A 15,686-nucleotide genomic window follows, 5' to 3' on the forward strand; every position below is an offset into this window, starting at 1 on the left:
GAAGAAAGAGCAAAACCCCACAAAAATATAGCTAGGAAAGTCAGCGCCAGCCACGGTTGTTCTGCACTCCTCTCCCGGGAAAGACAGGGATCACAGCACCGACAAAACATCGCGCTTTCCAAAATCCTGCCTCGTGCATCTTTCGCGTGCTTTACAACCAGGACCGAGTTGTTGAGGCACCAGGGGAGAGGCAGGGCCCTTGCAGCCCGGGACATCTCCCCCGCGTTCAGCCGGGAGCTCCTCTCGGGTTCCTCCCAAACTCTCACGTTTGTGCATTGAAAGAAATACTCTGAGTATCCCCTTTCAGGGTACGTTAAAAATAAATGGTATAAATTGTAGCTCGCACAGTGTTACGGCTTGCCATCAATGCCCACCTGCCAGGTCAAGTATGCAGCCAATAAAAAGCAACAATTTGGTATATTTTAAGTGGTAATATGCTGCTTTAGGAAGCAGGAAATGCCATGGTGCACAGAAAATGACTAATTGTTTAACGCTGCTGTTTTAAGAGAAAATTCTGCTTCTACGCATTTTTAGTTTCCTCTCCTACCCGAGCGCTGACACGAGGCAGCAGCCGCAGCCTGCACCCGCGCGGCAGGACCCCATCGACGAGCTCTTCCCATCAGGCTCCACGCCGCAGATACAAGATAGCGAGGCTTTTCAATGAATCACTGTGCATGTGAACGCAAGAGGCTTAAAACTAGCAAAACCCTCAAGGTTTTGGTTTGGAGATGGCCAGGTCACACCTTTGCATTTTTATAGGGCTGCACGGGAGCAGAGCAGAGATTTGCGGCAAGCAGCCAGAGACCAAGACAAGCGTCCCGAGTCTGCGGCCGCCTCCGCTGCTGAGGCACCAACAAAGACCTGTTGGTATTTCTACAACGCCGTACCTACGGGTGTAATGATCAGGTAGAGGAATCTGCTCCAGGCTTATACTCGCCATTCAAAATCTCATTCTAGGAGCAAATATTTTTGTTTTGTTTCAAATACGTCAATTTTGGGAGCAGGGAACAATTGTGCAAAGTATGTAAAAATAACTTCTCAATGACTTCATGAATATTTTTAGTACACAAAAGAACTACTATAAACATATATACAAGAGACCTGCAGATCAGAGCAATTGAGAAACATCAACCACTATCTCACTCACTTCAAACTCAGGTTCTCTCTTCATATTTTATCAGTATTTAATGCCATACCCGTTCTGCAAAGGACACAGAATAGTCCTTCCAGAGATACCACGCACCAGCTCTGCTGCAATTTCTAAGTGACTGGGCCAGAAAATTAAATTTGTATTTTTCCAGTCAAGATAGAAATAAATGAGGGACTTGTCTCTATTTCACTTTGTCAGAGAGCTGGTACTCACCAAGAACTTCACCTGGGTGTCTTCTAAATTCTCCTCATCAGCTGCAATTTGCAGACTGAGCTTGGGAACTGGGCTCTGCTCTCGCACGGCAATAACGATGCCTACGGAAGGGCCACGTGTGACAAGAGACCGCAACTGGCCATCACCTGACCTAAAACTGAGAAATTACCGCAGGCACACACTGAAGTGGAACTTCTGGTCCCACCTCAACCCTCTTTTTTCCCATTTCTTGGAGTTCTTGTTATATTGCCTGTTGAAAGCGTCACGGCTGGTGCCAGGTCTGTGAAGGTTGGTCCTCTCCTTCTCCGGAGAAAAAAAACCCCAAATTATTTAATTTCAATATACCTCAATCTGCATTGTTGGAACTCAACAAAAATGCAGCCTCCCAAGTGCTGCTACGACCCAGCTCTTCCCCTGACTCGTCCTGTTAACGAGACGCACAAACCTGCCCACAGTTCCTAAATAAATGAGAGAAGATGTAGTTTCCTAATTACACCGGGATTTCGGAAGGGTAGGCAGGACCATTTGGTTACGGTTAAGACTTGAACGGGCAGGGATGTTCTGCAGAAAACTTCAGAAGATGTACGGATATGCTGGAAGTCTCATTCCGGTATTAATGAACTCAAAATACAAGGTGAAAAAAAAGGGTTCAACCACTCACACGTGTTGATAAAACACAATTTCCAATTTATACCTACAAATTAGGTTTACTAACATCAAAATCTCAAACTCATCACGACCTTTGGTTTGAGGTCTTGGCTCAGGATCACCAGGTTTAAAACTAAACCTGGGAGTGCTGATGACCTACAAATCGGGCAGCTTTGGAGAAATAAAGTCACAAACCCAAACGAGGAGCTCGAATCCCCCCAGCCCTCCATTCACACACACACGCAACCTAGAACCACCACGAAGTAAGTGTGAAACCGTGGGCTCTGAACTTCACGCATATGGCCTACAAGAGTTCTTTGTTTTATCATCTTAGGGCTCCAACATGATGTAAACGGGAATAAATTCAGGAATTTTAGTATCACCTTGTGTAAAACTGATTCTACAAACTGGAATTTGTTGTATCACCTTACAAGCACAGACGTATTTCCCCTACGAGGCTACTATACCATGCACGAACGTGCCCTAGGAAGTACATGCACAAACCAATTCTATATCCACCCATGCAACGGGGCAACAGCGAGCCAGGTTATTCCGGAGAAAGTAATCATTATCTCTCTTCAAAAAGTCAACCAACAATCCTGTCACAACGATGGTCAAGCACTGGAGTATGTCAGCACGGGTACGCTGGTTGCTCTCCTCTGGGCAGGCTGATGGCAGAGGACCTGGGCGTGCCAGGGGAGGGAGCCTGGGATGCACCATCATCTCTCCTGTAGTTTTCACTGCTTCACGCATAATTGCTTTTCCTCTATAATTCCGCTTAGAATTACACCAATGAGGTGTTTTTACAGTTTCATTTTTCAACATGGCCCCAAATATCCACTCCCAAATGACTCTGGATCGAGAAATCTGCACCCCCAGTTGCTTTGTGAAGATCGTGTTACCAAAGATAACCTGCCCTAGAAAATTAATATACGAAGCATGCAATGCAAATGTGCTCCACTAATGTGAACAAAGTATAACATCTTCACTTGTCTAAAATATGAGTAGCAATTTCTTTAGATTTCTATAAGTTTCTTTGTAAATGCGAAAGTTAAAAATAATAGTCATTAAATTGCTTAACTGTAATAAAATGTAACTATGTGCTTACTGCATACAAATTAAGCCAGTATCAAAGTACCGATTTTCTTTTTAGTTTGTATTAATTTATTATTGAATTATAAATATCTAATGTATGAAGCTAAACACTTTACAAACACTAATTCACAAATGATGCAACATCTTTTCAAGGCACATATGAAAGCAGCAGCAATTAATTCCTAGAAGCTTCTGGCTTCAACCTCAAAGTTACGAGTGGTTTTTTTTCCTTTTTCTTTTCTTTTTTTAAGGAGCACGCATTTAAGCAGTCAGCAAAACAACTGTGAAGACATAAAGCGCGATTTCACGAAGTCACTTAGCCTCTCGACTGATAACGGTGCCGTCCTACACAGCGCGTGGCTAAATGAACCGCAATCTGAATTCCCGAGATTCAAATTATTTAAACAGACATCCTGGAAGCAAACAGAGAAGAAGTCCTATCAGTGACCCCTGATGGTTTTTCAGAGACTAGAGTTTGCTAAATTAATAGGCAGCCCTAAAGTCACTGCCTTGTCTGGAGGAAATTCTCGCAGGTAACCTGCCACGAGAGGAGACGTCTACAAAAGCACCGACAGAAATTCCGGGTTATTTGGGGTGCGAGAAGCAAGTGGGGTTGGGGAAACGAGCACAGCTGCTTAAAAACGCTCCTGTCCTCCACCTCTTAAAGAATGATGCACTTTTCCAAAGCACCCAAAGAATATTACAGGGATTTTAACACGTTAGTAAGGTAAATAAATACACATTTACCTGATCTAACAGCCCCACTATTTTACATAAATCTGCAATACCAGGAAAATACCACTTACGCTGCACAACTTGCCGCAAAAAAGAAGCTGTTTCCTCATCCCATGCCCTTCTGCCAAACCCAATGAAATCAGCAGAGGCACAAACATGTGTACACAACATTAAGGGTTCCCACTAAGCCGAAAGCAAGGAGGAAATTTGACTTTCAGATTGACAAATGAAGAGCGTACGTACGTTCCTGTGTCGGCAACAAAGAATAGGTTTGTGTTCCTACCCACTGGGAAGTTGTGTGAACCCTTAACAAACCCTGCTCGAAGAGACGCCGCAGTCCTTCTCCCGTAAAGGATGGCCAGAGTTAAGGTCAGAGCACCCTCAATCTGAATTTCAGATCTGGACTTCTGTTGGCTTTACCGTGTCTTTTTGCATTAAATATGAACCGTGTTCACCGAAACATTTGGAACATTAATTATAAGGAAATACACATCATTTTATTGCTTTCCTCAAAGCATATAGCTTCGGTCATTGTTCACCCATGTAACGACAACCGCGAGCTTCAAGCAAAGTGCTGAAATATAAAAGGCCGCGTTCGTTCATTCACGTATTGGTCCAAGCTGCAGCGCTGTAAAGTACATCAAAAGGTGTTAATGGTTTCAATATTTATCTGCTGCAGGGAAGCACTCTAAAAAGAAGACAGAAAAAAATTTCTGCTAATGGCTGTGTCTCTCCATTAAAATGAAAAGCTTAATGCATCTTATAATCAGAGGACAATTTGCAAATCATTAAGAGAAATGTAAAATTCCATTAAAATACAAATCAAGGGTCCCTCACTGGACTAATAATCTTTTTGATATTATTTTGCATTTCACTATTTCTGTTCCCAATATCCAGGCACCACAAATGATCAGTTCTTGAACATGCTATTTACCACAGCCTACTTCTTTAACGAGAGACTGAGAGAAGTATAATCTGCTATTCAGAGCAGGTACTAATGAAGAATTCCATATATTCTGAAATTTAATTAAAACCCCAAAGATTTCAAATTAGATGCAATTTGAAATGCCTGGGGCAGAAATACATGCACTTGCGTGGCAAGGGTATCACGCTGAAAGTTGATACCGTAATTGGTCTTGATGTATTTTTGTGTTGCCAGGCTGAAGCACAGAACTCATAACCATATAAAAATTCTCTGTAGATTACCTGCTCATTGAAAATGCCATCACTCAGGTAGTTCTCTACTAAATTACCATGCTACTAAAATGCACAAAGTGATTCGAAGAGAAGAGTGGCACAGCTGGTCGACGCTGCCAATGAGTTATGCATGCGTCGACGCTGCCTTTTTTCTTAGTAAAATATGCTCAGTTGAATATTAAAATATAATTGGCATTCAACCTAAGTAGCTTAAACCATTTTGTTATCTTCTTTTAAACCGATTTGGCTCCTCCACAGTTATTTTCAAGGATGCGATTCACAAACTAATGACACCATCACATTCAGCTAGATTTGTACTATTTTACATTTGTCATAAATAGGAACAATTTCTACAGCCTTCTAGGGATGTCCTTTAATACTAGCTCCTCTTGAACATCAAAGGCCCAATTCATGGGGAAAAAAAGAAAGAAAGAAAGAAAGAAAAAAAAGAGTATGCCATTTATGTTGGTTCTTGCATATTTTATTCTGAGAAGAGTACGGGATGCAAATTTCTAGTGAAAAGTATGTTTTTGCAGTTAAGCGAGTCCTTGTTTTTCCCCGAATATACTGGTCAGCTCTCCCCTTCACAAACTCCAACAGGAGATACGGCAAAATGCCTTGGAAACGGGGCAGCAAGGGGCATCCTTAGGGCAAAGCATCCGTATTAGGAAATGGCTTCCCCTCAGATGAATTTATCTGTGTGCCCCTAACATACAGGCTGTCCTAAATGCCACTATATTTTCCTTTTCTGAAAAAAATTAACAACGGTATTTAGAAACAAGGTGCTCGCCATAGCAACAGTGACATTAAGCACATTACCTTTGAAAGACCGAACAGGTTAAATGTATATGAGTATTGACGGTATTTTCCATCGATAAGGGGAATTAAGTAAACTTGGCTGAAAGTTCATTAATAAAATAGGTGTGGGGGGCTATATTTATAAAATCCTTTCCTTTTACCTTGATTATATAGGTTTTTATTAAGTAGGGGTGCAAAGGTTACATGGGGCTGCATGTGCAGCGAGCAAGCAAACAAATCAAAGGAAAAATGAATTAAATTAAACTTATTCCTCACAGGTCTGCAATGCTAGCAGGTTGCTGAGGTCTGGGGCTTCGGGGGGAGATGATGACCACATGACTCTGGATAGAAAAAGTCTTTCTCCCACATTGGTATTTGTTTTTCTCCACCTTCAGACCTTACCTCTTTATCTAAATCTCATATACAAGCAGCAATGTCAAAAGTTACCAGGTTGGTGAAAATATGTCTTATATCAGGGTCAACTTATTCCTTTTATTTCACGGAGGGAGAAAGGATCTGACTTTATAAAGAAGCACACTGACTTTACAAAGAAGCATCCCATGCACGAGGCTTTTGCAGCTGCAGATTACAGTGCAACCGTCCTGGCCCGGGTCCAGCTGCGGTGACGCGCAGGGACGCACGTCTGAACTCCTAACGCCGTCAGAGCGTTCTGCTGGATGAAGCCCTGGAAGCTTCTCGACCAAAGGCGTGGACCATCCACCAGCAGGCAGGACCGCCTTACCTTGCTCAAAGCGAGCTGAGCAGCAAAGGGAGAGCAGATACTGCACGGCCACCTTCTTCCACCCCGCCACGGCCATCCTGCTCACAGGTCATACAAAATAGCATAAGACGCCAAACACAAACCTTTCCCTCTGAAAAAGAAGCCTGGTTTTGGAATAATTTCAATATCCACGCATCTCTGCAGCTATTTCAGAGTCACCGTGACTTGCTCCAATATCCCCAAATTCTCTGAGACCAAGGGAATTTTTGCCATCATACAGTGACATCGTACAGGTTGTTCGATGTGGATATTCAATCCGCTCTTACCTAAAAAAAGAAACTAATTAGACAACGCTCCTTTATTCTAACTGTGGCCTACCTGTAATTAACGTCAAGAATATTGACGAGAAAGGATTATCCTACTGAAAATACAAGGCTTTTTTTTTTTTTGAACAACTGACCCTTCCGGAGCCTTCCCCCTGCTAGGACAGACGCACGGCTGTCCCCGTACTCGGGCTCTTTCCAAGGCCACGGTTCCTCTGCGAGGCTCCACCAAAGACCCCCCGAAGCACAAGAAGCTTCGCTCCCTCTGCCCTCTCCAGAACCAGCCCATCCACGCGGTGTTGCCTAAAGCCCGACAGCGTGCCAGGACAGCGGCAAAAAGGACATCTGCACCCAACAGGGCCTGAGTTGCCAGAAATGGCTTACATGTGGCAATTCATTCTACGACCAGGGAACTCGGATAAAGAGTACGCCTTAACACTGAAGAGTACGCAAAGAGTTACATTGGCCCATTGCATACGCTTAAACTCACAGGGGCTTCCACTGAAAGCGATGGGAATTTTGCTCCTAACTCAAACAAACTGGATCAGGAGTTTTGTAAATATTTTTCATTAATTTTTTTTGTTTGGCTTTTTTGTTTTTTTTTTTTTTTTTTTTCTTTTGATACAAATAGTTGATACGAAGCAATGGGCCAACTGGGCTGGAAAAAGAATTTGAGACCTAAAAGTAACTGGGCTAGTTTTTGGTTTTGTTGTTTTCATTTTTGAAGGTTGGAGAGGATTGATTTCTCCTTGAAGAAAATTGTAGGAAAGGATTGGATTGTAAAAATCCATTAAATGTCTAGCAAAACAGTGCCTTTCTGCTTATCAAAACTATTCTCACATGAAATGGTAATAAAAGAAGGGGCCAGTCTCTGGAATTTGAATTTGGTGTTGGCAGACAGAAATACGAAAGCTTGTCATCTCTTTGCGCTTGAATCTGCCATGTCCAGATATGTGAAGTACTAATGTTTTTGAGCAGGTTATTTCATTTTACTTTAAAATAACATTTTCTAAAACCCTAAATAGAAATGTATTTTCATGTCTGATGAAGCCGCAGGAATGAAAAAGTCAGAAACATTTCTCAACTTCTTTTCTTTAGTGCATTGAATCACTACAACAAAATTAAGAGAATTTCACAAATTGCAACATAAATAAATGGCAAGAATGCCATTTTGCATTTGTCTAGGAAAGGGCAAGCCTTGCCTCCTCCTCAGCAGGTTACCCAACAGCGCAATTCAATTCTGCAAAGTATAGATGTAACCTGGTAATGCTGGTAGATTTATACTGTCCCAGTTAAACTTTAATGAATTTTCCATTTTTACTGGAAATAAAGTAAATGTGGAGAGATGATACTGGGACAGGTTGGCTCCTGGAGGTCTTTCTGTAGGCTGAGTTGGCTGCCTTTGCTATTGCGGATGGCTCTGCTTTGAATCTGGCAATCCATGCAGTGGCATCGCCCGGGGCTTGGGCATTGCATCTTTCGCACTGCACTGCTGTGAGGTAGGGCTGGCAGCTGCACCGTACCTGCCACTCAAACCCAATTTATTTTATATATACATATGTAAACTATATGTATGTATAGTTGTATAATGTAATGTATGTATATGTATGTATAATGTAATATATGTAACTATATATTACATTAAAATATACATGACATATAAATATATATTTATAGGAATATAAATACATATATTTTTTATATATATATGTACACACACGCACATCTAAAACAAAGGAAGAAAATCACAGGAACTGGTCCTTGATGTAACACCTGATATTTATAGTCTCAACCTTATGACACTTGAGAAAAAAGATTACCACGGGACTGACTAAATACGTTGCCCCTGAACATGTACGTACACGCAATATGAAAACATGCACTTAGGAAATTTCCAGAGAAACCCAAACCCACTTGTCTTGCTTTAGCACCCTGTTTGGCTGCATATCATCCCAGTAAGCTCCAGCCAGCTAGCGTATTTTCAGATATTGTGTATGGATTTATGTATAAGAGATCATGTTAGAAAAGTCACTTAAGAGTAAGTACAATTTATTTTAAAAGGGCAAATAAAGTTACGAGTCATACACAGGACTGAAGAAAATTCAAACTACGCAGGACTCAGACATATCTATGCCTCTCTAGATACGTCTCATACCCATAGGCCACCACTTTAAGAATTACAAGTTAATAAAGATAGTAAAATTGTGAAGATATAATTCACTTTAGTATTTACTGTCTTGCTAACACCACGCAAACATCATTCTAGGAGCGAGCAGAAAAATCCCAAGTTTAAGATGTACTTAAAATGCTTATGGTTCCTTTTTCGACTAATGACCTAAGTTACCTACAGCTCAATGAAATCAGCCACGGGTCAGATCCACCTTTCCGTTTCTCACCTGCTCTCACCCTTAACTCCCATTTTCTCCTGTTCTCCTCGAGGCTGCAAATCCCCCCAACATAACATCGCCTATTTTTTCGTTACATGAAACGAAGCCGTGCAGTGACCTTGGGACCAACCAGGATATCTGCCATCCCCGGCTGTCCTCCAGCTACCCCTGCTCTTTTGATCAGGTTTTTTCATACCTTCTCCACGTGGAGCCTTGGACCTTCCCCCTCTGCTTCTGGGGCTCCTGAAAAGTAGTTTACTCAGTCTTATGTTTGGAAGAATGACATTTTTACCAGCCATTTCTTTCCCACTGACTGAGTACAGAGTTGCTATCCTATTATCCATAAACCGGCACCTGAAGCTTCAAACTTTCTAGCTTTACTAGGCAGTATCTCAACAAAGTCAACGATTTTTATGTTGGGGTTTTTTTTTTAATCTGTAATTTAAAGCAAGAGAAAATAGATCTGTATTCATCTTAATCCTGTAAATGCTTTTCTTATTTAAATAATCTTTATATATTGAAAAAGTCTTTGGCTAAATTGTACGTGAGAAAAATTTACACTTAGGATACACTGCATGCTGGAATTAGGGTAAGCAGCGCAGTCATTAAAAACACTTCTTTTAAACGTCAGCATTCACGGGATGTTGAATTTGCCATCTCAGAAGCACATTAACAGCCCCACAATCTTCAGAAAATTGTGATTTGAGCATTCCAACCACAAAAAGGAAAAAAAAAACACTTTGGCCTTTGCTGAGTTACAGTCAGAATGGATAAAATCTACTTTTCTTTCTTAATTTGCTGCAGATTTTTTTTTTTTTTGAATACTTTAGAATGTGCAAAACCAGTAAAACAAAGAGGTGCTACTGTGTGCCACCGGCCGGAAGGTGAAAGAGTAATCAAGATGCAATAAATGGAAGGATTTTCTCTATAGGTGCTTTCTAAAGGGAGAGATACGACACCACCAAGGACAGGTGAGCGTGCGGCACGGGAACAAAGGACGAGTCCGACTCCACAGAGGTGACATGAGAAAGTGAAGAGCTTCTTCAGCCCGTAACAGGCATTTTACAGTGTGCTTTGCCGTCCTTTGGCCTAGGTTCACCTACACCAGCCTACGCTGCTTTGGTTCGAGTTTCTGAACGAGAAGGCTCCCAGGAAATCACAGGGTAATTATTGATTACAGGCCTGGGTACGGAGCGAAGTCATCTTGAAGGGAGAATGGAGGTACTACCAGTTTCTTTGAAGACTCTCTGCTCCCATTATGTATGAGGTGTTTCATCAATATCCCTTCTTGGATGAATAACATGCATTATGCACGGGAAATTTCAGCTACTAATCTGGCTTGCAAAGCTCAAGGCTCCGGTCTCCATCCTCAGGTTGTTCCTCCTCCATCTTTTCGCACAGCTTTTCTCTGCCTTTGGGTCGCAAGGCGACACAGACAGCGCCGCTCGCAGACCTGCAGAGCCCTCCTCCCTCGCCCCGAGACGGTAATTCACAGCTGCTTTGAAGAAACAGGGTGACTGAGCTGGCCGAGCTGAACGGCACAGCTTTGCTTCAGGTCTACGCCTCCGGTGCAGGGACCCGACTGAGGAACTCCAGACTCAAGAATATAAAAGCGTGGTTTTGCAAAGCTAAAGGACTTCATCCGGTGAGGACGGCGGCGTGGCATGGCATGGCACGCAAAGAGCAGAGCCCCAGGGCTGCTGCTCGTCACAGGGCAAAGGAAGACTCTTGTGTGTCTCCAATTTCCTCTGCTCTCGCTGCTCTAATGAGCCATCTGGTCTGCAAACACACAACCGTTCCTCGCTGCAGCGTCCAGCACTGCGATGCTTTCTGCAACCGCAACCACTACGGTTATGAAGCACAAATAAAGAAAAGTCAGGAAATTCATGACTGGCCAATTTAGCATTGCCTTTTCCATTTCACAGAGCCACAAATCAAGCAACTCATGCATAGGCTTCAAAACAGTAACAGGGTCAATTTTTCTTCTTCATAAATAAAGGGGACTAATGACCACGATACATTAAGACCAATTAATCACTTTCCATTGTAAATATTCAGTGATTTTTCCGAGGTGTAACACCTTGAAGTCAGGCTGCAGAGAAGTGGGGAAAAACCAACTTTTCCTTTGCTCAGTGAAATTCCACACTGAGCACTGGCCATCACACAAACTGTTGAAAATTCTAGTTTTTCAATTACATTAAAAAAAAAAATTTAGCTGCATAGGCTAAACTGAACAGCCAGTAAGCTGACAACTCCTGGAGGTGTTGGGAAACCAGCTTCAAGCTTCTCCTGCCTGCCTCAAGCTGTGCTACAGCATCAGCGCTTGAGATCCAAACTTGGCCAACGACGACTTACGAGGAGGAATGGTTAATTCTGTATTTCGAGTGCTTTTAAACACGTTTCCCCCTTTTAATAGTAATTTAGAAAATTAAAGGGACTTTAGAAAAATTTAAGACACGAGATGAGCCGCTGAAACAGTACGTGTCAGAAGTCAGCTTGCCTTTGCCTTGGTAACGCGCACGCGCTTGGCAACCAAATTACGAAGGCATAATGAAATGGTTCGGATTATATTTTCACCGTCAGCGCAGGGGCTGCTGGAAGGTGCTCGGTGTTCGAAGGGGGACTGGCATCTCGCTTGGATGGAAAAGTGAAGCAAACAGCTACATGTTTTTCAGGCGGTCACCAACTGCGCTCCTCTGTCTGCTCGGGCAGCGTTCGGGGCCGGGAGGCGGCTGGGCTGCGCATTTACCACCAGCCCCAACACCCAGAGCAGCACCCAGATAACGCCGCGCCAGAAAGACGGCTTTCTGCAACCTGCAAGATACCTTTACTTTCCAAATTTGCAAATCTCTCTGCTTTTGTTATCTCAAAGTTGATTGTCACTATTTTTCTCTCCACAGGGAACCATATCTTAATAGTTGGCACAAAAGTAGCTGCAGAAAATCGACCATGAATTGAGAAGTGCTTCATCCCGAAAGCACTTTACACTTTTTTGTTAAATGAGGAACCTCTTTAATGTGTTTGACATAAGCAAAACCCTTCCTGTCCTCAGAGGATGCTAGCACAGGAAAAAAACAGAATAAAATTTGATATAAGCACTGATTAAGAAAGAAAATATCCAATAATCAGGCCTTATCGCAAAAACACTTGATGATGGAACTCAAGTCACCTAATATCAAAGGATCACACTACAAGCAGTCATATTTACAGGGAAGGGGAGAAAAGAAGGGCCAAAGGTTTTGGCGATTCGTTGGAGGAGCTGCTGCTGAAGAGAGACCTGGAAGGAAATCAGTGTGATGAGAAAAAGCCTTCCCAGCTTTGGATCCTCATGCTCTCGTTTATGTTTATTCTACATTTTTAAGTGCCTGGAGAAATGAGTAGGCACTTTTAAATGTAAATGTGAAAAAGTAAATAAATACCAAACTCATAATTTAGCATTACTGCATTTCTGACTTACAGATAAACTGAAATGTACAATGTAATCCATTATAATGTGTTTTTTACCTTACCTTTCTACTAAATAACTTTTAAAAATACTTTCTTCAAATTTTTGACATGTATTTCCACATTCCTTCCAATATCAATTTTTTCTATTTTATGAAAGTATTACTAGGAGAAAGTAAGAGAAGAACAGAAATGCTATCACATCATTGTGATTTGTCCCAATTAATTCTTCCTTAGCATTTCCACGACATACGTGCCTCCCCCCATAAAACATGCACACCTGGTGCCAGTCCAAGAACAAATAACTGAACTAAATTAAAAAAACCTGGACCTGCACGTGTTATAACGAGAAAACCGCATGCAGTCCTCCCCAGCACCGAGGCTGCGCTACAGAAGGTCAAACCCCATTAGGGCCACTGCTGCCCAGCACGTGGCCGGTGGGACCACCAGCCGCATCCTTCGGAAAGCCACGGGTGCTGCAGAGAGAGCCGGCAGTGATGCTCACGGCCGCCGGCCACGTCCTGTCCCATCCCCGCAGGCACCTCTCGGTTGGCTTTTGCACTTGGACGTTGGACGGTGCTGAAGAGCTTTCCTTCCACCCTCCAAAAAATTTAGAGGGTGATGACTGCTTTCCCTCGAGACGCTTCCTATGAACAAATACACTTATTTTTCCTCTTTTAAATGATCTTCAGTCTCTTCCAGCGTTGCCTGCGCAGGAAGGCTGCTGCCTAGGGAAGGACCAAAGTTCCCTACCAACTCTGACCGTAAGTCAAGGCAAGACTGCTCAGGGCTAAACCCCAAAACAACAGCTAAAAGAACATCCACAGCGCTTGGACAAAAAATGTCATTGGCCAAGCTAAAGAGGATTCAGTAGCCAATTTTGGAAACATTAATAAAAGTAAAAGCATTACTGTAAATGTTTTATAATCTTCTGGTGGATAATCTGGGAAGCAGAATTCCCCTGATGTTACTCAGAGATGGAAGGAACAGCAGCAGTAACTATTTCCCATCCAGCTTTGCCCATTCGTGTTCACCCCAACCCTAACATTTTCACAACACAGGTCTTAATTTCATCCCAGCTAATAATAAGAGCCCTCAAATGATAATTTAATCACCTAGAAGGCCATGCTTCATGAGCATTTTGGCAATTTTGACATCATAGTGTCATTAGCGCTTATTCTCTCACATGTTAATCGGATGGTTTCACTAAAACTTCTAAATGAAATTTTTTAGTAGTTGATAAAAATGATGTTTGTATAAAAATTAGAGGGAGACAGTGCAATACACAACTTAGTTTCAAAAATACTCAGTATCCACCCTGTAATTTGACTACAAAAGATGTCACGCTGAGAATTTTCATAGTGTGAAGAATAAGCACAGAAGTTCATCGTTAGAGCAAAGGTACTGTGCAAAGCTCACAAAATTTAAGACTCCCACCTTCCGACAGCAACAGCCTGATTATCTGCAGAACGCTCTGCACAACTACTGCACTTTGATTTTGTTGTTCTACTTGCGGCTGCCATTAGCTAATTAAGAATAAGAAAGGGTAACAGCAAGAAGAAACCTGCTATTTATAGGAACGGGAACAAACCCAGCAATCAGCAGTAGGGACAGCTGAGTTCTTGGAGATAGCCCTTGCGAAGGCGTGCCTGGCAGAACAGCCCTTCCTTCCACAGGTAAAGCTGGCCACGGTTTTACACGGGTACTGACGTACAGTCCTTATGCCTTGAAACAAAAATATGTGCGCCCATACTTAAAAGGTGCCTGTCAACTTTCAACCGCAAAAAAAAGAAAAAGTACATATATTTTAGAGTTTATACAAAAACCAGTGCCGTCCTACCTCATGTAAGGTAGAGAATACTAGCACCTTTTTGGTGCTGTGTTATTATGGATTATCATACAATTAAAAAATAGATCTATTGAACTGAAGACTTATTTGCTGGGAAATGATGACATTTGTGGACAGACCACAAGGCACTGCAAAAAGCAGACTTCAGAGATTTTTTTTTTTTGTAATAATGAGACCTATTTCATTTCAAGTGATTAACTTCTGTTACGAGGCCTTCAGGAACACAGCCAGTAAATGGAGAATGGTAAGGAGAAACTTTTCTCAGGTCTTGTTTTTGTCTAAATACATGAGTAGCGTAACTACTTTTGTAACAATACTTGTTCTTTGTATAAGAAAATCAAAATACTGTCTATAATAACTTTGAGGAATAAAAACATAGCTACCTTACGCAACCTATCACCGACTGCTTCTATGGCCCGTGTCTATTGACATGGACATGCCTAAGCCTCCACCCCCCTGTTGCTGGCAAAAAGCTGGTTGAAGTGGACGACGACCTTACTGAAAAGCTTACTGCCCTTCAGATGTGTTCATACTCAAACCTTTCAGCCAGCAACTGTCGGGAGCAGAACTGCATTTTTATTGCCATTAAGCAAGAATTAGGGAGACGGGAGCCAGCACCAGCCTGGCTGATGGGAGCAGGGAGGGGACGGGTGCCCTGCGGCACCGCGGCACAGACCTCGCTGGAGCAGCGGGTGGTGGAAGGCCGGCACGGGAAGGCTCGCCGTCCTCGCCGGCTCGCAGAAGTAGGCGTGCAGCCAGGCCGTGCACTGCTTCAGCGGCTCCGTCATCTCCTCCGCGCCTTCGCACACCTCGCAAGCGGCCGAGGACTCTGCCCTGCTGCGAGAGAGAATTGTAAAATTATAACGATAAAAATTATAAAGATGAATATTCAGACTCCCTACATTAGCAGAAAAATATATCATCTCAAAAGCATTCAATCTGGAGTCAGACTCCATCTTTTTTCTGCTCTGATAAAGGTGAAAAGATTCGTAACAGCAGTAACAAAAATGCATCCTCGTCACCCCTAGAAATGCAACGACGACACAAGGTTGCTTACGCCTGTAAAAAAATTCATAAAAGATTGGGGAGAGAAAAATGCCGAGCATAAGTGGGAAACGTCGGGGAG

At 42.6% G+C, this 15,686-nt stretch overlaps 1 protein-coding gene across 1 annotated transcript in view; it reads right to left on the reverse strand.

The window, feature by feature from the left end:
* MGMT (O-6-methylguanine-DNA methyltransferase) overlaps positions 1-15,686 on the reverse strand; it is a 171,897-nt gene that overhangs the window by 19,775 nt on the left and 136,436 nt on the right. Inside the window, exon 4 of the mRNA XM_075504331.1 lies at positions 15,237-15,397. Within this exon, the coding sequence (XP_075360446.1) occupies positions 15,237-15,397 (161 nt within the window). The remainder of the gene's footprint in view (positions 1-15,236; positions 15,398-15,686) is intronic.

This window comes from Mycteria americana, chromosome 6 (genome assembly GCF_035582795.1).
Source record: "Mycteria americana isolate JAX WOST 10 ecotype Jacksonville Zoo and Gardens chromosome 6, USCA_MyAme_1.0, whole genome shotgun sequence".
NCBI lineage: Eukaryota > Metazoa > Chordata > Aves > Ciconiiformes > Ciconiidae > Mycteria > Mycteria americana.